The sequence below is a fragment of the Haliotis rubra genome, unplaced genomic scaffold, assembly GCF_003918875.1.
Source record: "Haliotis rubra isolate DU_JTF1 unplaced genomic scaffold, ASM391887v1 Scf369, whole genome shotgun sequence".
NCBI classification, from domain to species: domain Eukaryota; kingdom Metazoa; phylum Mollusca; class Gastropoda; order Lepetellida; family Haliotidae; genus Haliotis; species Haliotis rubra.
In genome coordinates this window covers 579,324-603,721 of record NW_025767045.1, presented here as the reverse complement: position 1 = coordinate 603,721, position 24,398 = coordinate 579,324, and the positions used below count along the sequence as shown (strand labels likewise).

The window sequence follows — 24,398 nt, the reverse complement described above, 5'->3', positions numbered from 1 at the left end:
AAGAATAATCACCCTGGACATCCAGCCAGCCGTGAAATTCTATCGCAGGTGTGTCAGCCTCCCCGCGGGAACGCCGCAGTGATTACAGGTAACTCAAACTGACCGGACCATGAACTATCGTCTCTCCAAAATTGGAAGGCGTGTGTTTGTACTGACGCCGCATCACCTGTCGATCCACTCCAGCCAGGGTTGACTGTGCTTGGTTTTCACAAACAGGTTGAGCAGTACTTGTATTCGTAAACGTATTCGTAAACATAAATTTGCCACGCGGTGAGGGGAGGTAATATGAAGCTTGAAGCAGTGGTAGACACTCGATACGATCTGCCACTACACAGAAGATACAGTGTTCAAGGTAAGTCGCTCTCTCCCTATGACTGTCCTATACGAATTAAAATGCTCTAGATATTTTCTGATTCTTCGGAGACGTTTATCATGGGCATTCAGAACTGCACATCTGCTGGGTTGAACACTGCTCTCCGACTGTTAGATGAACTCGGACAAACAGATGGGGTAAGGGGTGTATTAAGGCGTATTTTGTTCCAGTTGTGTATGAACCCATCAGCTAGGTTCGTGTCGTGCAGATTCAAATATATGCAGGTGTGTACGAGAATACTACCCCATGAAGCTGTGATAGGCCAGTTGAACACAAACAATCAGTTCTTAAACCTCTTCCGAGTATTGTCCCTTGTTTAGGTCATCCTGACTTCATTGTTCACGTCGTTCGAAATCTTATTGTGACGTATGGTCGAAATGACATCACACTAGAGATGACGTCATAGTCGAAGATTGTTCATGTAATTCGACAACTGTCTTTACATAAATCAGCGGGCGTGATCGGAATACTTTTTAAAAGGACCTCAAAGGGATTTCAAATATTGAGTGAAGAAATGATTACATTCACGTGTATGTGAAAAATAACAATAATTCTGTCGTAAAGTAATTATGACACATATGATCATATAGTAACATCTAAATACGCGTTTAAACCGTTTCACAAAACCGGCGTTTACTTATTTTATTAAGCTTTTAGTAGTATTATCGTAGTATTCGTTATATTATTGGAACATTTACAGTATATAAAGATAACGAGTTGTAATTATAGGCTAAAGGTTATATGTTCCGCAAGGATCTGAGAACGCACAATAAAGGCTAACTGATCCGTAGATTGGCGTGATTTTGTCTCGCACTTTGACTATACCTTTGTGAAGCGCTTGACGCCAGACTACCGTACTGTGTTCATTCTGAACGTCACATGCCTTAAGCGTGATAGATAATGAATAAATATAGTGTAGGTACCATGCCGGGATCAATAAATCACTGTGAATGTATCAGTCATGCGAAAAACCCATTCAGACGCGAAAGAGGTATTCCTTCCCAATAGCTTCAAGTTCCAAGGAAGAGCGATACAGGAATGTTTCATGTCAGTCCGTCTCAGTCCTTGGAACACGTTAGTTTTTCTTCCTCCAAGTCTTTTCTGCAATGTAAAGGCCCAAAATGAAGCAAGATTAGATTTCAGCCCCGAATCTCCCATCTCACTGGGTCTCCTTTTCAATTTAAATGGAATAATATGTTTCGGTCAATCTGATATGTAGTCACAGACTAAGCATTAGCCTCGCCCCGTGTATGCTTTTAAGTCGACTTGACCTCGAGTCCGAGGTGTATGTGAGGTGAGATTGGGTTTAACGTCGTGCTTGAGAATATTTCGCTCATATGACGACGTGCATGCGTGTGTGTGTATGTGTGGCTGCTTGTACTAGCCCAGACTGAAGCTGTTTTATAGTGCTAGCTCACTGAGATACCATGTCGCAGTGAAGCATGAATACCCCACTCAGACACATTATACTGACTTCGAGCCGACCAGTTCTTGTTGTACCCATTAATGCCGAGCGCCAGGCAGGGACCAACAAGTACCATATTTTAACGTCTTTTGGTATGACGCGGTCGGGGATCGAACCCGCGACCTTCCGCTCTCCGGGCGGACACTCTAACCACTACACCACGGAGGCGGTCCTGTTATACATGAGGTCTGTTGTACTGTGTCAGTGTGTGGAAGGCGGATGTGCGCAGAAAGTGCAAATTTCAGCCAGGTAATTGTATAAGTGAACTGTCAGCAGTAGACAGTATATGCTTGAAACCCGGATTTGACCAAACAATCACAAGGTAATGTAAGTTGAACACATTATCAGACACACAGCAAACTTCAAGGACCAAGCACAACTGAATAACAGTACCGCAAATATTTCGGCAATACAAATCAATCTAAGTTCACTATGTACTTACCAATTTTCATTTATGTTTATGTAATACTATAGCATGCATATTTTAATACCATGCTCTACGTGCACAGAGAAAGACGTCATGTCACATGCAGAGGCTATTAAGTTTTCTGCTTGCTGCTTAACGCCGCACTATTCCAGCTACATGGCGGAAGTCTGTAAATAATCGAGTCTGATCTAAATCCATATTTTTCATTTGATGTGTGGTATATATGTTTGCGAGTGATATGTGCATTTGATAGCTATATTTATTTGCTTCCCACTGTTCTCACTTGTGATTATATTTATACCTGTCACTAACATCCCACAGCGTGTCCAGAGATTACCATTATAATCACATCTCAACACCATGTATTAATAACCCATTTACGTCTATTTTAGGACAAGAAGCCCCTCAGAAGCCAAGCGGATCTGTCACTGCTGCAGGCTGCTGCTGATTGTGTACAGGACGAGCACTGACACTGATAAGAGTACGGGACAACTGATTGATGTAGATGTAGATCGGGACGTCGGTGGCAGACGACGTAATCAACACCCATTGTAGCGAAAGGCGATCACTCAGTCGTTCAACGCTCATTGAGTGAGACACGTAACTGATCAAGACGACACGGGTCATTCATTAACAGAGCACTCGGTGTCACCAGGTGTGGACGTAGTCTGCTATTGAAATTGTTCTATTTTCATATTACGTGAACTCGTCTGACAACCGTATGAATAAGCAGACGACAGTTAAATCAGCAGGTGTGTCCAGGTCTACTTTAGTTCATACCCACTTCCGTGAAGCGTACACAGTACAAGTTCCGTAAGCATTACGGACTGAGAACGAAACTATTTCATCTCTAAAGCAGAGGGAGATTCGTTAGCACCGACTAAGCTCTTTGAGTGGAGGATTTGCTTGTATTCTGTACAGCGTGTTTGGTTTGGAGCAGACGGCTACATAACCTCCCAATGGAAGCGGCTGGTGGATCACCCCACGTGCTACAGGTAGCGGCAGACGACTCGCGTATTTCCTATTCAGAACAGCTGAGCGGTTTCGTGGAACAGTACGCATTTAACAGTAAGGTTAGCATGGAGGCCAACGTGGATGAAACAAGCAAATGTGCACGCATTTCGCCCAAACTTGTCTGCACATCGTGTACCCAAAGGTTCGTGAATCCACGGATTCTCCCGTGTCTTCATACGTTTTGTTCCGAGTGTATCTCCGGATTACGAACGTACCCCATTAACTGCCCTGATTTGAATGATTCGGGTGAAAGGGAGGAGCTATCAAGCGCGAAGGTGTTGTCGTCTGCTGCGAGTTTAGATCAGCCGTCTTTCGATTCAGCAGACGGTAGAACAGACGATACTTACTATCACAAGAAACGAATGATTTTGTGCCCCGATTGTCTAAGAGAAGTTGAAATTGCAACGGACGTCAGTGAATTACCTCGGAATCATGTGGTTGAAAGAAAGTTGGCTGAGGATTGCTTGCAGAACATAAACAACAACATACCCCAGTTCTGTGATTCCTGTGTCGATCTCACAGAAGGGTCGGTGGTACGAGTGCGGTGTGTGGAGTGCTCCGAAAGTCTGTGCTCCTACTGCGAACAGGCCCACCGACGACAGCGACGAACCAAGAGTCATCGCCTCGTCAGCGTGAACGAATCCGCAAATGCGGACGGGAAGAGAAAAAGTATTCATCGTCAAATATTTTGTCCCAAACATACATCTGAAGAACTGAAACTGTTTTGCTCAAGCTGTGACGAGGTCGTATGCCGGGACTGTGTAGTTCTCGACCACAGGGATCACCAGTGTCAGTTTGTGTCGCCAGAACTCTTTCGTACGGAGATGGACTCGCTGCAGCTTCTCATCAAAAACGTCGTTCCCAAAGTCAATGCTGTTGAAGCGCGTCTTAAAACTGTCTCTACTCTAAAAGACAAGATTCGGACGCGAGCGAAACAGGTGGAATCTGAGATTAACAAGTTCATGGACAATTACATCCAAGCTATCGAGAAACACAGACAGGCATTGATTGGTCAGATAGACTCACTGGTCAGGGACAAGGAACGGAGTCTGAACGTGACTGAACTGCACCTGAAGGATTCGAAGGGAGAGGTTGGAGAGACCTGTAAACTTGTGTCTGAACTGATTGACACGGGTTCAGATCTGGAGATACTGACCGTCAAGAAGCTGATTACTGGGCGTCTGAACCGTCTGAACTCACTCCCGGTTGATCCGAAGTCCAAGATCAACGATTTCCTGAGGTTCAGTCCCGAGGAGAAAGCGGACGTCATCAACGACTTCCAGATGTACGGCAAGGTGGTGTCTCGACAAGTGACCGCTGCCCAGTCGACAGTCGACGGTGATGGTAAGTCGTGTTTAGATTAGATAATGATACATGTCCACAGTGGTTATATGCCACAATGAATCATTGGCTGTGTAGTTCAACGAATCACTGGTTCTCTCGACAACATATATCTAATTGTCTAGTTTAACGAATCATTGTCTGTCCTGTACAAGGAGCCATTGATGGTCTGGTTAGGGAATCATTGGCCATATAGTTAAACGAATCACTGTCTGTTCATGTTCAACGAATCAATATAGTTCACAGAATCATTGGCCGTATAGTAGACTAAGGCTTAGTCTCTGAATATATATAATTTTGATAGTAACAAACAAGCCCATTTATATTGAAAAGGAGCCCTAGGGAGACCAGAGATTCAGAACCTGAGGAAATCTAGACTTGCTTTATTTAGGGCTGTAGCACTGCAGAGAGGGCTTGGCAGTAGGGAAATTAATGTGGTTCAGGGACTGAGACAGACTAGCCGTATAGTTCAACTAATCACTGGCCGTATAGTCCAGTGAATCATTGGCCGTATAATTCAACGAATCATGGTTGTCTTGTTGTCTTGATCATAGAAAGTAGAATTCAGTGACTAGTTGGGTTAGTAGCTTACTGTACCATTGTTTGTGTAATGTATTGAATCGTATAGTTTAAATAATCGTTGGCTGCACAGTTCACCGGTTAATTGCTCGTAAAGTTGATGACTTGTATACTTCAAGAAATGATTGGTTGTACAATTTAAGGGATGACTGGTCGTACAGTTCTACAAATCATTTTCTGATAAGTTCAACGAACAATTGATTGTATAGGTCGTACAATTCAGTTGGGCAGGTAATCTTTTCGTGTTGTCTTTTCTAACATAAGACGCGGATCCATGCTTTTTGAAGCCAATGCTATTGGCCAATACCGCGTGCTTGTATATTGCATATATTGCTGATATTTTCTTCTGGTGTATTTTGAGACGCCCTCACCTTTCTTTATTTTCTTACTCGTATATTTCGTCAGTTGCCACATAAGATAAACACAACAAGCCTTTACACAAGGACCTAATATCAACACTCCTCGCTTACGCACACCGGGGTCTTCACCACAGCTATGCAACATCTCACTGTACAGTACGTCTAGGGTAAAGGAACATATGGAATATTATGACAAGAGGTCGACACGGTCTCCCTGGTTATTAAGCAGGGGAAGGTGATGGTAGGGGATGGAGGGTGGATACGGAGGGGGCATCGCGGTCCATACTTGGTGTGAGACTGATTTATATATTGCCCTTCCCCATGAGGAAGTTTAGCATGAGTTGTTGTTTTTGTATAACGCCGCACTCAGTAATATTCCAGCTATGGTAGCGGCCTGTAAATAATCGCGTCTGGACCAGACAATCCGGTGATCAATATCAGAAGAATCGATCTACGCAATTGTGATACGATGACATGTGTCAACCAAGTCAGCAAGCCTGACCACCCGATCCCGTTAGTCGCCTCTTACGACAAGCATGGGTTGCTGATGACTAATTTTCACTTCTAAGCTATCTGTAAAGTCATATCACATGTTTTGTAATCAACATCACAACGCTTTAATATTTTAATGAACTGATAGAACACCCAGGTAATCAACAAGCATCTGTAGATTTCAGTTTCACACATGCAACTCGCACACCTGGCTGTTCTACCAGTAAGTGGTCGCCTCTCGCCAAAAACAAATAGCGAAAAGTGACAACAAAATAATGATCGTTTGTTAAACAACTTTTTATTCGGGTGTCCAAAATTATCAGACAAATCATCAGAGTTGGTCTGCCGATTTCATGTGACTGTGCAAAATTTGGTTTTGTTGCAATTATTAGATTTTGTGTTTGTGAGCAATTCATCGGTCTCAAATGAAATCAAACGGACTTTACCCATGTGGAGAATCGAACCCGGGTCTTCGGCGTGATGAGCGAACGCTTTAACCACTAGGCTACCCCATCGGCCACCAACATTACACATGCGCATAACACACATACGCACGCAAGCACGAACTCGCGCATGCACAAGGAGTGTGCTCTTGTTGCTGTCATGTATTGGGTTTGGTAATCGTTATTGAAACTGTCAGTGTTCGATGAGGCGCAACTAACCCAGTCCCCAAGCAACAATGAGCTGGACCGCCTGTAAAGATCTGGCGCGCCATTGATAGTGGCCCTATAAACAACAAACACACAAATATATGCTAAGCTTCCGTTACTTGGGGACAACGTTACCAAGAAATCCCCACGAGGAATTAACAAAAATCCTCAAGGGTCCTCCGTAAATATGGACAGTAAATCTGGATCGGATGACTAGTTTGCGAGCTGAGTCGACCGAATCTGGACCAAAACAAAGCCATAATGGAGAATGGGTCCAGGGTCTTTATCGTGATAGAAAGGGGGCGGTGGGGTAGTCTAGTAGTTAAAGCGTTGGCTCGTCACGCTGAAGACCCGGGTTCGATTCCCCACATAGGTACAATTTGTAAAGCCCTTTTCTGGTGTCCCCTGTGAAATTGATGGAATATTGCTAAAAGCGGCGTAAAACCTTACTCATTCACTCATGATAGAAAGGATATATGATACACTGGATAATGTCCCTGTAAATATAGACCTTCTTTAATGTGATTAGTCGTGGCGTCTGGACGAACACGGTCCGGATTGCTGAGGTCTCATTATATACAAATAGGTACATACTTGTGCTAGATCAGATGTCTTGTAATAATAACGACCGTGTAGGTTACACTTCTTCAGACACACACTGTTTCCATAATTAGGGATTTCAAACAGCATGTGCCCGCAGATGAGCACAGTTTTTTTAAGTTTGGAGAAATTGTTAGGATTTTAGAATTAAATGAAATTCGCATATTGTAAATTAGTTCATTTGCAGAGTACAACCTTGCAGCGTACAATTATGGTTTTCGGTTTTGCAACACAGAACGAACCGAACCACTTGTGAAACAAGCTAATGCACATTCACCTGGAATGCTGACCTCGCACAAGAGTGGTCTATTTTCGTGCACGTGCGTGTACTTATGCCTATTTCAGATGCACGTAATTGCTCCCTCGCCATAACCTCCCCTAAGTTGTTGCATGCCGAGTCTCACACACACGCGCCCCCAGAACAACCGTGGGATGAACTTTCACACAGGAATACACGGCTTAATTAGCTATAAAAGAATATCATGAAGGCAGACGGTGCAAATATTATGTGCATTTATAACGGTACTTTGTGCATTTAGCGGTATGGGTGCGATGTAGCAATGTGTGTTGAATAGGGAAATTAGGAATCGTGTGTGGGTAAAAAGCTCTGTTGACGTACATAGCTCTCTTCATTCTGTGTAAAGGAAATAACTCTCCGACTTTTAGCTGCTCATTAGCTGGAGTGAATCGATATGATGGCTAACGTAAAGTTCTAAGCGTGACGAGAGACTGGGCTACCGTCTGTAAAGGCAGCCAAAAAGCGAGTGAGTGAGTTTAGTTTTACGCCGCTTTTAGCAATATTCTAGCAATATCACGGTGGGGACACCATGAATGGGCTTCACTCATTATATCCACGTGGGGAATAGAACCCGGGTCTTCGGTGTGAGGAGCGAACACTTTAACCACTAGGCTACCCCACAGCCCCTACAGCCGAAATAGACTTTGAAGCAATATCTAAATGCATGTTTGTATGAGTGAGCGAGTGAGTGAGTTGAGATTACGTCGCATCGGCATTATATTTCAGCCATATGGCGACCATCATTAACCCAAAGTCACACTCAAAAGCAAGTTTCCATATACACAATACAACATCCCAATACTTTTAAGAATTTGAAAAATGGGCTTCTTACAATATTTACAATTCAGAACACGAGCAACAAGCCTACATTGTAAGAACAAGCATGGTGAATACATCCAAGAAAGCCCATGCAAGTCTAGAAAATGTGGCAAGTCTAGATTTCCTGTCACATCCACTTGTCATATCTTCAGGAAATGAACAACACAGCGGTTATCAGGAAGGAAAGAATCTTTCAGCAGTAATTGGTGAGAATTTCAAGAAATTATCAAGAAATTATCGCTTTGTGGATTTGGTTGTCTCTGAAAATGAAGAAAATCTCTGGGCTCCTTTCCATTAAAATGTTATTATTATTTTTCATGAACAGTTTTTCTTCTGTAAAATATGTACATTTCAGAGTCAAATATATATCTATAGTTAATGATACGACCATAGATGGGTTTCGTGACCCTTGGGGATTTTTGTTAATTCCTCGTGGGGATTTCTTGGTAAGGTTGTCCCCAAGTAACGGAAGCTTAGCATATATTTGTTTGTTTGTTGCTTATAGGGCCACTATCAATGGCGCGCCAGATCTTTACAGGCGGTCCAGCTTTTGTTGACTCGGGGACTGGGTTAGTTGCGCCTCATCGAACACTGACAGTTTCAATAACGATTACCAAACCCAATACATGACAGCAACAAGAGCACACTCCTTGTGCATGCGCGAGTTCGTGCTTGCGTGCGTATGTGTGTTATGCGCATGTGTTATGTTGGTGGCCGATGGGGTAGGCTAGTGGTTAAAGCGTTCACTCGTCACACCGAAGACCGGGTTCTACTCCTCACATGGACACGGCAGTCCTAGGGTTCCGAAAGCTTTGTATACTGGCCCCTGGACAATCAAATATCAACTAAAAGTGTATAATCCTTAAGGCGGCATTTTAACATGTTCACAGACCAACGTGTGTAGACAAAACGCGTTCAGTTCCCCGTTATATTGTGAAACTTTAAAGACAACAGAGTGTACAGAATGAGTTGATACAAAGTATCAGCGTCGGTTATGTCAATTCGCTGGAACACGATGCAAGCAGGCTATCTGCGGGTGTGTTTTACTTACTTAGCGAGCACCAGAGTACTGATGACTTTATACCCTTGAACAATAACTATTTGTTTGTTTGTGGAAACAAAATTGTTCTGTTTGTTTGTTTGTTAAACGCTCCCTCAGCCGCGGGAGTATACCAGGTCAAAGGTGAGGAGAGGCCGCGCGCATCTCTTTACTAACAGGCTATGGGTGAGTGAGTGAGTGACTTAGGCATTATGCTGCTAGTCGCGTTTTTAAACAACACTTACTGGGTTTCACAAACTCTGTTTATATGAGGAGCCCAACTTGTGCCTTCAGTGTGAAAAATAAACACAGAAAAAACTTGGATACTGGAATTATCCCATGGCCTCCCCACCACACACACACACACACTCACAAACCACACCGTAGAAGAAGCCCGGGTTGTTCTAAAAACTAGGAATCTCTTCGTCGCACAACACGGAAATAGAGCATACCAGCATGCATATAATGAGCTTTCTTGTGACTCACAGCGCGCGTATCAGACATGCAACAGGCATGCCCGTAAATTAGCTGTTTCGTTTCGTTTCTGAGTTGTGGTTTTAAATTATTTGTTCATGGGAAGTTACGCAGGCATGTTAGTTTGAAAGCACATCACGCTTAATAACATGAATATATCATCGGTGGTGTGTAAAGTACTATTCCATGAGTGAAAAAAGTGTTTTATGATTGCCTACATTCCATGGCTGCGTTTTGTTATCGAGTGTTTGCGTATAATGACGGCCCCTTGGTAAATACATGCGTGAGACCTCAGTGTCATGTGTGCCCGTTTCTGTAGACCATTTGTTTCTGTTAGTGTGAGATAAACATGATCATGTGAGATATCAACAATACCTACAGCTAGTACCTGCTATATCCTGCTCCATCTCGGGGTTAAGGGGAACACGAGTGATAAATCGCATATGCAGGTGTCCTATCTGACTTAAATATACCTCGGTGTTTAAAAACGTGGCGAATGTCTGGTCCAGATTTCAGTATTTACCTGTGGTCGGTAGGCTGGCTATAGAACTGGAATATTGCTGAGTGCCTCGTTAAACACAAAGGACTAAGATTTTTTAACAACTTCAAGGTGTTTGATCATTTTAACGAATGGTTACTTGAATAAACCATACTCTGTGGTAGGAAACTGTTTTATCGAGCCTGTGGTCAAGAAATAGATCTCCCTTTTAGAGAACTCTGGCGACAAGGAGTTTTACTTTGACCATATTCTGCCCGGAATCCCCGCGGGTGAATGGATCCATTAGACTAATTTCCCACCTGTGCCAGGTATGATTTCCGGTTTATCAATTGAGGTACTTCCGCAAATAATCAATTTAGCTACATGGGTAGTGCCTGTTTATATGTGAAAAACTTCCGGGCAATTTACCAAATGCGTTAAAAAGGCAGCGCAGCGGTTTGGTATCTGGAACATAACTTACGTTGCAAATTGTATGCCAGCTGGTGTACTGAAATTCACATCACCAAATGTTTCCGTGGCTAAAATTAGCCCTCTTAGTGAGTACATCTGATGGTCTTCTCCAGCTGGTCGGGACGGGTCACAGTAAGAGAGATGTTAGTTCTGCGATACGTCAAGGGTCAGAGAGAGTTGATCCATGTTAAATCGTGTTAACATCGTGAGATGAAGATATGAGATAGTGATGCATTGTGTTGCTGTAGGCGTCGTGGAGTTTGGACGTGGAAGTAGCCGCAGTAGTCAAAACAAGACGTTCATGTGCTTAGTTTGGTGATTGTGTGAATGAGCGAGTGCGTTTACATAGGCGGATCCAGGAACTTCCGAAGGGGGAGAGGGGGATGGTTCAGGGGGTTCGAACCCCTTTGAGCCCTACCTTGGCTCCGCCAATGCAAAACATTAACTTGAATGTGGGCTTTAGTCATTTTCAAAAGAGGGGTGGGTGGTGGGGTGTCGGATCCCCCCTTCTCTGAAACACCACCCCACCCCCGATCCGCCAATGGTTTACGTTTACCTTGTGCCAGGTATTGTTTATTGTCTTGTATCATCACATACTTACGAGTTGTCACTGTCTCTGTCAGCAGTAGATGCCTATGTTAATGATGGTAGATTTGAGTGACTGGGTTCATTGGTTTATCACCGCCTTGAACAGTATGTCGTTTACACCATGACGTGACATCTTGGTGTGGGACGAAATATGTCTTAGACCTATCTATATGTATGACTACTTTGGTGAAGTCCGCAAATGGTGCTGGCAAACCTAGAAATAGAATCGGGGCGAATTTGGGATTCATAGGTTTCTGGACACCTAATGTGATAACGACGACGAAGAAGAAGATGATGATGATGATGATGATGATGATGATGATGATGATGAGGAGGAGGAGGATGATGATGATGATGATGAGGATGATGAGGAGGAGGAGGAGGAGGATGGTACAAACCAAGTTATTATGTATTGGTTATATATCACAGGGGCTCATGATGGTGGTGGTGGCGATGATGATGATGACGATGATGATGATGAGGAGGAGGATGGTACAAACCAAGTTATTATGTATTTGTTATATATCATGGTGGGTGGCGATGATGGTGGTAGTGGCGATGATGATGATGATGATGATGATGATGATGATGATGATGATGATGATTTCCTCGAGGATATTAATCATCTTCAGCCACGGCTTAGCATATGTTTGTCTAGGCAAGCTTACATTACGACTCAACAAGACAGCTGTAACAAACAATGTGAGATAACATATTCTATTAGCCATTGTTTCCCGCAACGCTCACGTCTTCTTAGTGTTGTCAGTTTACAACAGAAAGAGCACAGTAAGGTTAACAACCCTAATTATCAGTCAGCGAGGCTGCGTTCAGCGGAGGGAATGCTCTACTTCTAATTACAACCAACCATGGTCTTGAATAACCAATCTAACCTTCAAACAGGGAACTTATTTTGGTGTATTTTTAAACATCAGACCTTTAATGGTTGTGGGGTTGTGGGGTAACCTACAGCTTGTTCAGCTTGACCTGATCTAGTGAATACTAATGCATCGCGTGACCTTGTCACAACTGGTTGGGTCTATTATTGTGAAGGGGTGCACCTTTGTCAGTTCATTGTCAACAGCCGAGACAAGGTCGCCGTTTGACATCTCAGTGTCGAGAAATCGTCAGCAATGTCCTAACTTTCTTTAAAAAGGAAGCTAGAGATAGTTTAATGTTTCCGATTCGGGCTTTTAGGCATTAATAACCTCTGCTCCCCTTTTTAATGAAGTTAACTTGACCTGCCGTTTGTGCCTTTTGACCTCCCGGGTCATGCATATGTAGAGTAACTCAGGTCAAGCTGAACAATCTGTAGTGGTTAAAGCGTTCGCTCGTAACGCCGAAGACCCGAGTTCGATTCTCAAGCTGGGTACTATTAGACTGCTTAGTCTCTGAACATATATATACATGTATATAATTTTGATAGAAACATAAAACGCCTTTTTAATTGAAAAGGAGAAGGGAGATACAAAACCTGAGGAAATCTAGACTTGCTTCATTTTGAACTTCAGCATAGCAGGAAGGGCTGGGCGTTAGGGAAAATGATACGGTTCATGGACTGTGAGACAGACTAGGGTACTATGTGTGAAGCTCATTTCTGTTGTACCGTCCATGACATTGCTGGAATATTGCTAGAAAAACAGCTTCGTGGTGTTTGTGATACTGAATTAATTGCTCTGAAATTCTACACGGTGACATACCGGACGTCATGGTGAAATTAAACTCATGAATATCTTCATGAATATTTGACACTGATCGCCCCACGAATGCCAGCACCCTAGTGCCCGTCTAGACGCCATGTACCCCAACTGATCCGTCTCATTACGGAAAGACCCGTGTCTATATAATGTGATACCCATGTGGTTTGACGCTATGTGTGGAATGTAGCATATATACACTGGGATTCCTGGGTGATATAAGGTATATCAAGTATGTTGGATATGTGATATAAATGTGAGAAGGTAAACATCTCCTGTAATTGGCAATAACACTTTACACCGTACACTTGTTTGTTATAACTGGGTGTATATTGTCAGGGATTAATCTGGGTTCTGCTAGGAACACTTTATCGCCTGATCTTCACAATTTTGTGTTTTTGTCAGCGCCATAGTGGGTTTCGCCATATGGTTAACGTCTATGGTCTGACAACTTCGGGTTTCTCTCCCACATTAAGCTGACACACGGTGTTATAACTTTAAAATTGGTCAAAGCGATATTAAAACCAGCTACCTCATTCATAATCCTACCCGTGAAGATCCGGGTTAGAATTGGTCTTCCGCAACCATGTTTGTTGTAAAAGGCGACTGATGGGATCGGGTGGTAAGGCTCGCTGACTTGGTTGACACATGTCATCGTATTCCAATTGCGTAGAACAATGCTCATGCTGTTGATCACTGAATTGTCTGGTACAGACTCGATTATTTACAGACCGCCGCCATATAGCTGGAACATTGCTGAGTGCGGCGTAAAACTAAACTCACTCACTCACTCCACTATCTTAAAACCTATCAAAGGTCACAATATAATCAACATTTGACATAATCCAAGAACAATGTATCTTCAGCTGACAGATACAAGGTGCAACACATTTATCTGTAGTGTGCTTATATTCCACGTTGGTCAAATCCTGCGCGTGCCACTTATACATGGTAACACGCTCCAAATGGCCAGAACCGTGAAGATCCGGCTTAGAATATTGGCCTTCAGTAACCCATGGTTGTCGTAAGAGGCGACTAACGGGATCGGGTGGTCAGGCTCGCTGACTTAGTTGACACGTCATCTGTTCCCAATTGCGCAGATCGATGCTTATGCTGTTAATCACTGGATTGTCTGGTCCAGACTCCATTTTTTACAGACCGCCGCCATATAGCTGGAATATTGCTGAGTGTGGCGTAAAACTAAACTCACTCACACTCCAAATGGCCAATTCTATATACAAATTTATCACCAATGATATACTAAATGATATAATTCGAGTTCACAATAACAATTATACCATCAGTTAAATCAGCAAATCAGCGATTATCTTTGGTAGCTAGAATAGGTTATAAAATACGGACGACCGTCATTTACTCACCACTCTGTGGCTGAATAATAAACACATTGTTTATGTACTCAGGTCTTGTGTTGCTGGGTCGGTTGGTTGTACACATGTGTAACTATGCCCCAATCCTCGTTTTTCAATACTTGTAAGGGGCGACTAAGGGGATCGGGTGGACGGGCTTGCTGATGCATGCTATCGTCTTCCAATTGCCGTGATCGACCCTCGTGATGTTAAAGACTTGAATGTCTGTCCCAGGCTCGATTATTTAGACAGTCGTCATAATACTGCTTTGAGTGGCATTTTAGAATTTGGGAAGTACAATATATACAGACTTTATAATAACAAGTTCTTTATTTCGTGAGTGCGGCGTTTCGATACAGATTGTTGTATCGTGGTCAAGCAGGAAACTTAACTTCGCACTCACGAAATAAAGAAGTTGTCATCGATAAAGTGTATCTTTATCGTCTTCATATAGTTAGGAAACTGCTGAGTGCGGCGTTAAACAACGAACAACAAGAGAAAAACTACATAAAATATCCCCAAAATAATCAAGATCGCTAATCAGATTTGATTAATTCCATCGTGTACAGACACAACATGTTACAAGTGTGTATAAGCACATGTCGCTGTACTCATCACACTGCTGTCTTTAATCAGCTTCAGCAGTCAGGCCCCACGCATATTCCAGCAGCATCTCAAAGCTCCTTGCAGCGCCGTACAGGTTTACACAACAACTGGTATACATTACAGGAATAACATCACCTCCTCGACTCAGCTATTCTTGGCGCGGCAACACACATCTCGGTACAATGCAACAAACATGTTCGCAAAAAACACTGCCTGCTTTACAAGGGGAAATGTTTTGTTGATTTTTTAACTAATGGCCTGATTATTATCAGCATTGTTAGAAGGTTTGAAGCTGTTGCAAACTGTTGGAAACTGTTAGGGGATTTGTTTGACACCGTCGTGGGGTTTTACAGAACCTTAATCCATGTTCTTGACGGTGGGGCGAGGTGAAATATGGTCCCAATATCAAGTTTATTGCATTTGTAGAGCAAAGTGCATGCACGTGTGGCTTCTCGTACTTGTCCGGGCATATACCGGCTTTAGAGTGCTTAACTACTGAGGTAGACTAGCATGAATTTCCCATTCAGACAGTCCTTGCCTTACTCCTCTAATTCCTATCTCCTGACTAACAGGCCGTATCATCAGTTAACAACTCTTGGTTTAAAGTGAGCGAGCGAGTTTAGCTTTACGCCGTTTTTAGGTTTGATCCAGCATTATCACGGCGGTGACACCAGAATTGGGCTTCATACATTGTACCCATGTGGGGAATCGAACCCGGCTATTCGGCGTGGCGATTGGTTAGCTGGTTGTTGTTTAACGCCGCACTCAGCAGTACCCCAGCTATATGGCGGTCAGTAAATAATCGAGTCTGGACAAGACAATACAGCGATCAAGAGCATGAGCATCGATCTACGCAGTTGGGATACGATGACTCGGCGTGACGAGCGAACGCTTTAACCACTAGGCTACCCTACCACCCACTTGGTATAAAGCGGACAGGGGATCGAACTAGTCTGACTCACAGTTCTTGTACCACATTATTACCCATCCAGCCAACTCTTTGTGCAATGCCATGCTGAAATCTATGAATTGATATCAAGGACCAAAGGGAGACAACTCACAGATTGAAGTGCTACCACGGAGGCCCCACTGGGCCCTGTATTTCTATGTTACTATGGCATTGCGTGTATGGCCATACTTAGTTCTATAGATCATTTGTATCCAATATTGCCGCGAATTTACTGTATACCCGGTATTCTATGCTAACACTGACTATCTTGTTCCAGGTTTGAGTACAGCGAGGATTGGTCACAAGTCGGAGATGATTTTGACCGTGAGGGACACGGAGCACGTGCAGTACAATGGAAATGACGTCAACGTGAGAGCGTGGCTGATATACCAGAACGAAAGCCTCCGGTACGTTGAAGTGACGCCCGTATCTGGATGCATTTCATTTACGGATTAACTTTCAATGAATATCGTAGGGTTGACTAACGAATTCCCATTCATCTATGTTTTCATCCTTTAAATGTTGTTTCGGTACTGTTGCCATTTTCAATACGTACTAATACCAGAGCCGAAATGTCTGTACTTTACCTGAGACCAAGTTAGAGGGAGAGACCAAGTTAGAGGGAGATGGCCGAGGCTTGGGATCGTTTTTGACATAATCGTTGGAGGATGCGTGTTTCAAAACAACCATCAAAACAAAACATTAAAAAATATACTCGAGGACCATTTGATCTCCCCCCAGTTTTTGGGAAGAGATGTTATCGAAAAATCCCAAGTTTCACCATCCTCACCCCACCCAAGAATATGAAGTGTACCCTAATACGTAAGCCCTTGAGCGTAACGTCGATGTCGACCTCACCGTCATCACCTGGACTATTGTGTAAACACTGATTGCTGTTCTTCCCTCCACAGAAGCATTCCTGTGAACATCTCCTGCAAGAAGGACGGAACTCACCATCTGGCCTTCACCCCGGTACAGAAGGGCACGCACTTCCTGCACGTGGCAGTCAATGGGCAGCCCGTCAAGGTAGGACAAGTTTGGACTCAACTCACGACCTTACTGCCCACATATGTATGGTCCGTGCCCAAGTAAAACTACAACCTGCGGCCCTGCTGTGGTAGATTAACTGTGGTCATATAAAACAATCGGTTGTTACTTAACGTCTATTGAATAGTATATTTGTATGGTTAAAGTATCTGTAAGGGCTTTATGCCATTCATACCGATCCTATATATTTAATGCTGAAAGTGTTTGGATATTTTATGGGTACAAGAAATGAACTGGTTTATTCTTTCATCCAATGTATGGAGAAACTTCATTTTTTTTATAAAACAAGCGAAACATGCATCTGAAACTGAATAAAAGTATCTTTAATAAATAGAATAATGTATAATTACATGTCCCCCTACAGGACAGCCCCTTCAAGTTCAGCGTGAAGGCAAGATGGCGGGAACACAAGGGTGTATGGCAGTGCTGTACCTTCTGTCAGACTGGAGGGAAGAGGGACGTTGCATGTGGATGCAAAGGGGCAATGCCAGGTGAGCTAAGCTTCAATTCCGACTAACCGTTATGTCTGTATACGAGACAACAGTGAATTCCGTTGCTCATATTGTAAGAAGAAAACAGCGGGTTGTCCTTTTTATTGCGTACTTTAGTTGGATCTAATGCAAACAACAAGTTATGGAAATGGTCGTAATTGGAGATAATGGAGTTTTTCGGGGCTTTTTTATACCGCTATACAACAACCAATAGTTATGTCTTTATGCAAGACCAATGTTAGCTCAGATGCTCTATTGTAAGAAACACCAGTGTTTTAACTTAAAATTTACGCTGGATCTAAAGCAAATATAAAGTTATTGTGAAAGTTGTCATAATTGGAGATAGTGGAGTTTTGGGGGGATTTTTGTACCGCTTTACAACAACCAATAGTTATGTCTTCATGCACGACCAGTTAGCTCAGATGCTCGTATTGTAAGAAACATCAGTGTTGGCCTTATTAAGGGAAAACTTACGTTGGATCTAAAGCAAGTAAAGGGTTATTGTGACAATTGTCATAATTGGAGATAGTGGAGTAATTCCTTTTGCTACCACTATATATATTGACTGATCGTAATGTCTTTATGCAAAACCATAGTAATTTCAGTTGCTCACATTGAGAGAACCAATAGTGTTGTACTGTGCAAAAGATTTAGGAGTCACTGGTGTAATAACAGCTATATGACAATGTATTGTGGATGTTCCAGGTGGGTTTGCCGGCTGTGGGCATGGACATGGCAACCACCCTGGCGGGCCTCACTGGTCCTGCTGTGGGAAGATGGCGAAAAACTCAGAATGCTCTGTTACAAGCAGACCGTCTCCGCTCAGACAGGTCACCTTATGAAGGAGGCTCGGGTGATCTCTGGGACGCACTCGTCACACTTGCCACGTTCAGCAGCAGCAGCACAGGAACCTGGCCACGCCCTGCCCACTCCACCCAGGCGCCAAAGGCAGATGACCATACTAACAGGCCACGCCCTGGTGCTAAGGGCAGATGACCACACTAACTAGGCCACGCCCAGGTGCTAAGGACAGATGACCAAAGTAACAGGCCACGCCCTGGTCCTAAGGGCGGATGACCACACTAACTAGGCCACGCCCAGGTGCTAAGGACAGATGACATCCTAACTTGGCCATGCCCTGAAGCTGGTGGCAGATGACCACACTAACTAGGCCATATCCAGGTGCAAAGGGCTCATGGTCAAATGAATTTGGCCATGCCCAGGTACTAAGAGCAGATGACCACATGAAGTTGGCCACGCCTCAATGTTATGAGGTATGAAGGGACAAACCTGGCCACGCCCAAGCGCTCACAATGGAAGACAATATGAACAAAAAATGGCAAACTAGCAACTCTTGGTTGAGAAAGCCAGCCACGGATTATCAAGTGCCGCCCTCCTGTCCTTGTTCAGAGAGCCACAGGAAGAAGCCAGTATCAGATCATCAGGCATCCATCTTGTTCTCAGAGATGTAGCCTTACCAAGCCACATGGCTGATTGTCACACAAATAAGTCTACTTCTTTGAGGAAGCTTATCAAGCTGTGAAGTGGACGACACACACCAGGCCGACTCAGGATGACCAGCCAGATACGATCAACAGACACCAAGCTAGCTCAAGCTGATACTAAGCCAGGCCACATACGGCCAACACCAAGCCAGCTGAGGCTCATTGACAACAAGCCAGATCACGTTGCTTGTGGATAGACACCAAGCAGGATCACGCGAAAAGATGGCGTTATGAAGATGACTGACAGACAACACACGGACTCATCTCTGTCAGACGCGTGGGCAACAAGATAATCACCACATACTACCGGCAGACAGAGAGTTATGGCCACAAAAGGTAGTTCCAAGTGACATCGAGACTTGCCAAGATTAAAGAGTATCATCACGAACTGACAAGTCATTAATGACCAAGCACACAATCAACTGATTGAAATATATTTTGTACAAATAGAATTTCAACTTGCATTTATTTTTTGTTAGACAAGTTAAAAAATAAATGTGTCAACGAATATACATATATGTGTTTTGTTTGTCTGTGAAACAATAAAACAACGATATCACACAGATAGGCCCCAAGTGAGCAATATTACAGCTATAAATCGCACAGACCTCCATTGAGTAATAGGGCAGCTATATCACATATTCCTCCAGGGAGCAATATTACAGCTATATGTCACACAGACAGACTTCCTTTGAGTAATGGGGCAGCTATATCAGATAGGCCCCAAGTGAGCAATATTACAACTATATATCACACAGACCTACCTATATTGAGTAATAGAGCAGCTATATCATATAGGCCCCAAGTGAGCAGTATTACAGCATTATCACAATGGCCTCTACTTGGTAATACGACAGCAATGTCACAGGCGCCGACAACCACATAGGCCTGAACTGACCAAAATACAACTATATCACATTGGCATCTACTGAGCAATATCAGATATACATCATACTCTACTTTATCATACAATGGGTATGTTTCTTGGTAAGATAAAGCCAAAGGATAAAAACGGTATCCGTTGAGTTTGGGTCAAAAGCTGACAGAGGTATGTCAAATATGAAAAATCATGTAGGGACGACTCACAGGTTTTACAAACAAACATGGCGTCGCCCTTGTCAACATAAACCATCGGAATATGGAGAAACGTCTGAGACAATTGTAATCATTATCAAAACAATCATCTAAGATACTGAAATATAGTGTCTTTCTGGGCCGTTGCCGAGACATTTTACATGTGTGGGCAGCTTTGAAGATGCAAACAACGAAACAGGCTAGCAATTCTCGAAACGTTCGTAGCCCTACGAACTTCTTAAGCCCATTCTTAACACACTGGCTACGATCAAAGTTAAGAATTCTTAGGGCTATGAACGTTTCGAGAATAAGGGCCCAGATATCGAGGACACCAGTTTAACCGAGCCGGGTCGATCTGTTTCCATACATGTGCTGGTAGACCTCTGCAGTTTTGTCCCTTTCCCAAATTTAAAACAGTTTGACTGGTCGATATATGGACGAATATTGTTAGTTTGTTTTATCTTGTTGCTGTATGTACTTCTGACTACACTTCGTAAAGTTACGACCACATGATAGGTACGCAAGAACGGGACGTACCATAGAGAAAGGTTAGAGTAGCTTCCCTTTGGTAAAGGGAAGTTACTCTAGTGGGCAGAAAGGTTAGAGTAGCTTCCCTTTGGTAAAGGGAAGTTACTCTAGTGGGCAGAACGATAAATTACCGCCGGAGGCACATTAAGATGTGTTACGCCACTGTCTAAGAAACAGGTTCAGCTACATTGACTGTTGCACTGGCCGGCTGGCACGTCACTGAATGTCTAACGTAAGATATTTATGCACACATTCCTAGAAAACTTACAATGTTTATTTTATAGTTGAAATATGTGGTTTTCAAGAAGTTATAAATGCCATTATGTGATAAAGAGGTTATATAACTTGCGTGTTTTGGGATAGCGAGTCGTGATAAACTCTACTGTATACATCACACTATCTCCGGTCAGAATAATTTCAGGTACCGTATTTCCTCTAATAAGCGCCCGGGCACTTATTTTATCAACGGACTTTCTGGGTGTAATTACCGTGTTGGTGAACTGCTTTACCCTGGCGCTTATCAGAGGAAATACGGTTTATCATATAGGGGCCTCCCGTAGTCAGAGTATGTTGTATTCACCGGGGCTTGTAACGGAAACAGACTAGCATCAATGTATATTTTGTCATGATTACGGTCTTAGCACTTTATCCTGTGTCCAGGAATAACAAAGCTTCTGGACATCGGTTTCATGTCTGCCAGTTTCTAATCAGAAAGACCTGTCGACATCAAATCTGGAACATCATCCAGTGATTCATAGTGTGTGTCAGGGTAATCAGCCATCTCAGAACATCATCAACTGTCCTAACCACATCAAGTCGGACAATGTAGATATATTTTAAAAAAACCTCCAGGACTTCACCAAAAGAAAACTGGCAGAAGCAGCTCAAGTCCTTGACACAAGCGCTGAAACAACATCCCATCCACCTGCAATGAACTGATAAAAACATCAGAGCAGAGCACTCCAGCCATCTTTGCTAATTAATCCTTTTAATTAATCCATTAATTGTGTCCTGCCTCATGAACAATGGCTTCCTCCTCTTGTTACAGCATTATTACTAGTATGCATTGTTGTTGTTAATCTCTTTGATATATACCTGAAAAGGTCATACTATCTTACTTAATCCCTGTTAGATGTAAATAAACTTCAAGTACACCATTCCCAACCAGTGTCACACAAACAAATTAATCCACAAGTGCTTGAATAAGTTACTTTATTTACACAATAACTTGCACTGTTATACAGAAATCAAACAGGAGAGTATGTACAAACTATTAACACTGTAGGTGTCTTGACAAAAGACTAAACTTCATCAATAATAAAACGCAAGTTGAAACAGTAATTAAAGGAGTCAAACGATACAGTTTAAAAAATTGACATATAAAATGTGAACCTATTTAAGTCTAAAACATGAAATGTAAAAAGACTGAAACATGCAAAATATAAAATATAGGTGATCGTTTGCTTGCATCACACACATGTCCAAACAGGTGAGTGGACCTGAATTTCATTTGTAGTGTACATGACAAGGACCTTCTTTGATGGGCATTTTAGAAGTCGAGTTGATGAAGAATAATGACAATTATTATGGATATACAACTTCTTTTATTCTGTGGAGGTGCGTTTCGACATAGATTCTAACGTGCTTGACAACGACATTAGAATCTATGTCAAAACGTCACCTCCACAGAATAAAAGAAGTTGTATATCCATAACAATTGTCATTATTCTTCATCACAAGGACCCTCAAATTATATATCAGGAAGGACAGACCAATGTTTGACAGCAAGAGTGAGCGAGTCCGCTTTTAGCAATATTCCAGCAAGAAATGGGCTTCACACATTGTACCCATGTGAGGAATCGAACTCAGGTCTATGGTGTGACGAGCGAACGCTTTAACCACTAGGCTACCCTACCTCCCTTTTGACAGCAAGAGCAACAGTTGAAGCCACTACAGTGACAGCAGGGAGCTAGGTCGCATTCAGTCATCTTCCAGTCAGTATTAAGCTCGTTTTCATGACTACCAGTGGATATGAGAGGGAGAGAGGACCATGTTCATTTTCATAAGTGGTTTGATAAGTGTTAATTAAACTTTTAAGACACTGGATATACCAGTGGGTATATGAGAATATATTCTGAATGGGTGATGGAAAGGGTCAACAGTTACTAAAGTTTTGAGTTCTGACATTGGGGAGATACTCTAATTTTAGGGAATAAGACATCCTTCCACAAAGCGATCTTTGCACTGAGATGATCATGGCTCCCACACTTAAACGCAGGCTTACAACTCTCCCTAAGACAGCCTTGTGGATTAGACCCAGTTGAAGTTGTCCACATCTCTGTCTTGGTAAAATATATTTGAGGCAGAGAATTCAATTGTGCTGATCTAAGTCCAAATGTGTAACACTGTACAGCTTCACTGACCATATTGCTCTAAGCACAGTGTTGCTCTAAGCACAGTGTTGCTCTAAGCACATTGTTGCTCTAAGCACATTGTTGCTCTAAACACATTGTTGCTCTAAGCACAGTGATGCTCTAAGCACAGTGTTGCTCTAAGCACAGTGGTGCTCTAAGCACATTGTTGCTCTAAGCACAGTGTTGCTCTATGCACAGTGTTGCTCTAAGCACAGTGGTGCTCTATGCACAGTGGTGCTCTAAGCACAGTGGTGCTCTATGCACAGTGGTGCTCTATCGATGCACAGCGATGCTCTAAGCACATTGTTGCCCTAAGCACAGTGGTGCTCTAAGCACAGTGTTGCTCTAAGCACAGTGATGCTCTAAGCACAGTGATGCTCTAAGCACATTGCTGCTCTAAGCACATTGTTGCTCTAAGCACAGTGGTGCTCTAAGCACAGTGATGCTCTAAGCACAGTGGTGATCTAAGGACAGTGGAATTGAACCTACCTGTCATGTGGTACAAAGCGTGTAGTTTTGAGAACAGTTATTTTGCACTAAACACGATCATGCTGCACTGGACAGAGGTTGCAGTTGTGTTGCACTAACCCTAGCTATGATTCACTAAGCACAGTTGTGTTGTTGGGCAGATATTACAAGTGAAATACTACATACATAGGATTCAGCCTTTCAGCCTCTCATCCAAAGGAGATCAGTGGTTGCCCTGCTTGCCCTGCTTGCCAGCCCCACCTGTGCAGACTGAATAACACTGAATTCCTTCATGTACCATGTCTCCCAATCCCAACTATATAAATTGAATAACACTAAATCATGGACTTAGCTTAAAATAACAACTCGTCCAATGAAAACATTTTTTTTAATACATACATCAGAGAAACACACGACTCAAAAGGAGCTAAAGAACACTTGATTTTGTGTCATTTCACAACGGATAATCTGTCGTATGATTACCAATATGCATATGAAAAAACATCAGATCTACTTTTACTCCTTTTTAGTTGACATCGTTTCATCATAACTATAAAACAATAACCGAGCTAAACTCAGGTGGAAATTGACACAAACATAAAGAAACTGATTTGATCATTCACAAAACTACAAATTAAAGTGATGGATCGATATACAATGAACATATATGAACATAATCTCTGGAATTAAAATACCACGACAGATCCGCCTAGGTGTGTCTACAGTTTGTCACACGAGTACCTACATCTATCAAACATCGGTCAAAACTACACTGTGATATTGATACA

At 42.8% G+C, this 24,398-nt stretch overlaps 1 protein-coding gene across 1 annotated transcript; it reads left to right on the top strand.

Annotated features, from left to right (window-relative positions):
- Positions 1 to 258: 258 nt before the first annotated feature.
- On the top strand, positions 259 to 19,638 carry LOC124285783 (tripartite motif-containing protein 45-like). Its single transcript, XM_046722050.1, has 6 exons — positions 259 to 352; positions 2,658 to 4,623; positions 16,361 to 16,490; positions 16,995 to 17,109; positions 17,495 to 17,621; positions 18,327 to 19,638. Exons 2-6 carry the CDS (start codon positions 3,225 to 3,227, stop codon positions 18,461 to 18,463), a joined length of 1,908 nt encoding a protein of 635 aa, XP_046578006.1. The 5' UTR covers positions 259 to 352; positions 2,658 to 3,224; the 3' UTR covers positions 18,464 to 19,638.
- Positions 19,639 to 24,398: the final 4,760 nt, after the last annotated feature.

What these genes read in the sequence shown, in the direction of transcription:
- LOC124285783 (XM_046722050.1), top strand. Translation starts at nt 3,225, where the DNA reads ATGGAAGCGGCTGGTGGATCACCCCACGTGCTACAGGTAGCGGCAGAC. An exon ending in GTCGACAGTCGACGGTGATG is followed by an intron (nt 4,624 to 16,360) that starts GTAAGTCGTGTT and finishes ATCTTGTTCCAG; the next exon opens with GTTTGAGTACAGCGAGGATT. An exon ending in TCAATGGGCAGCCCGTCAAG is followed by an intron (nt 17,110 to 17,494) that starts GTAGGACAAGTT and finishes GTCCCCCTACAG; the next exon opens with GACAGCCCCTTCAAGTTCAG.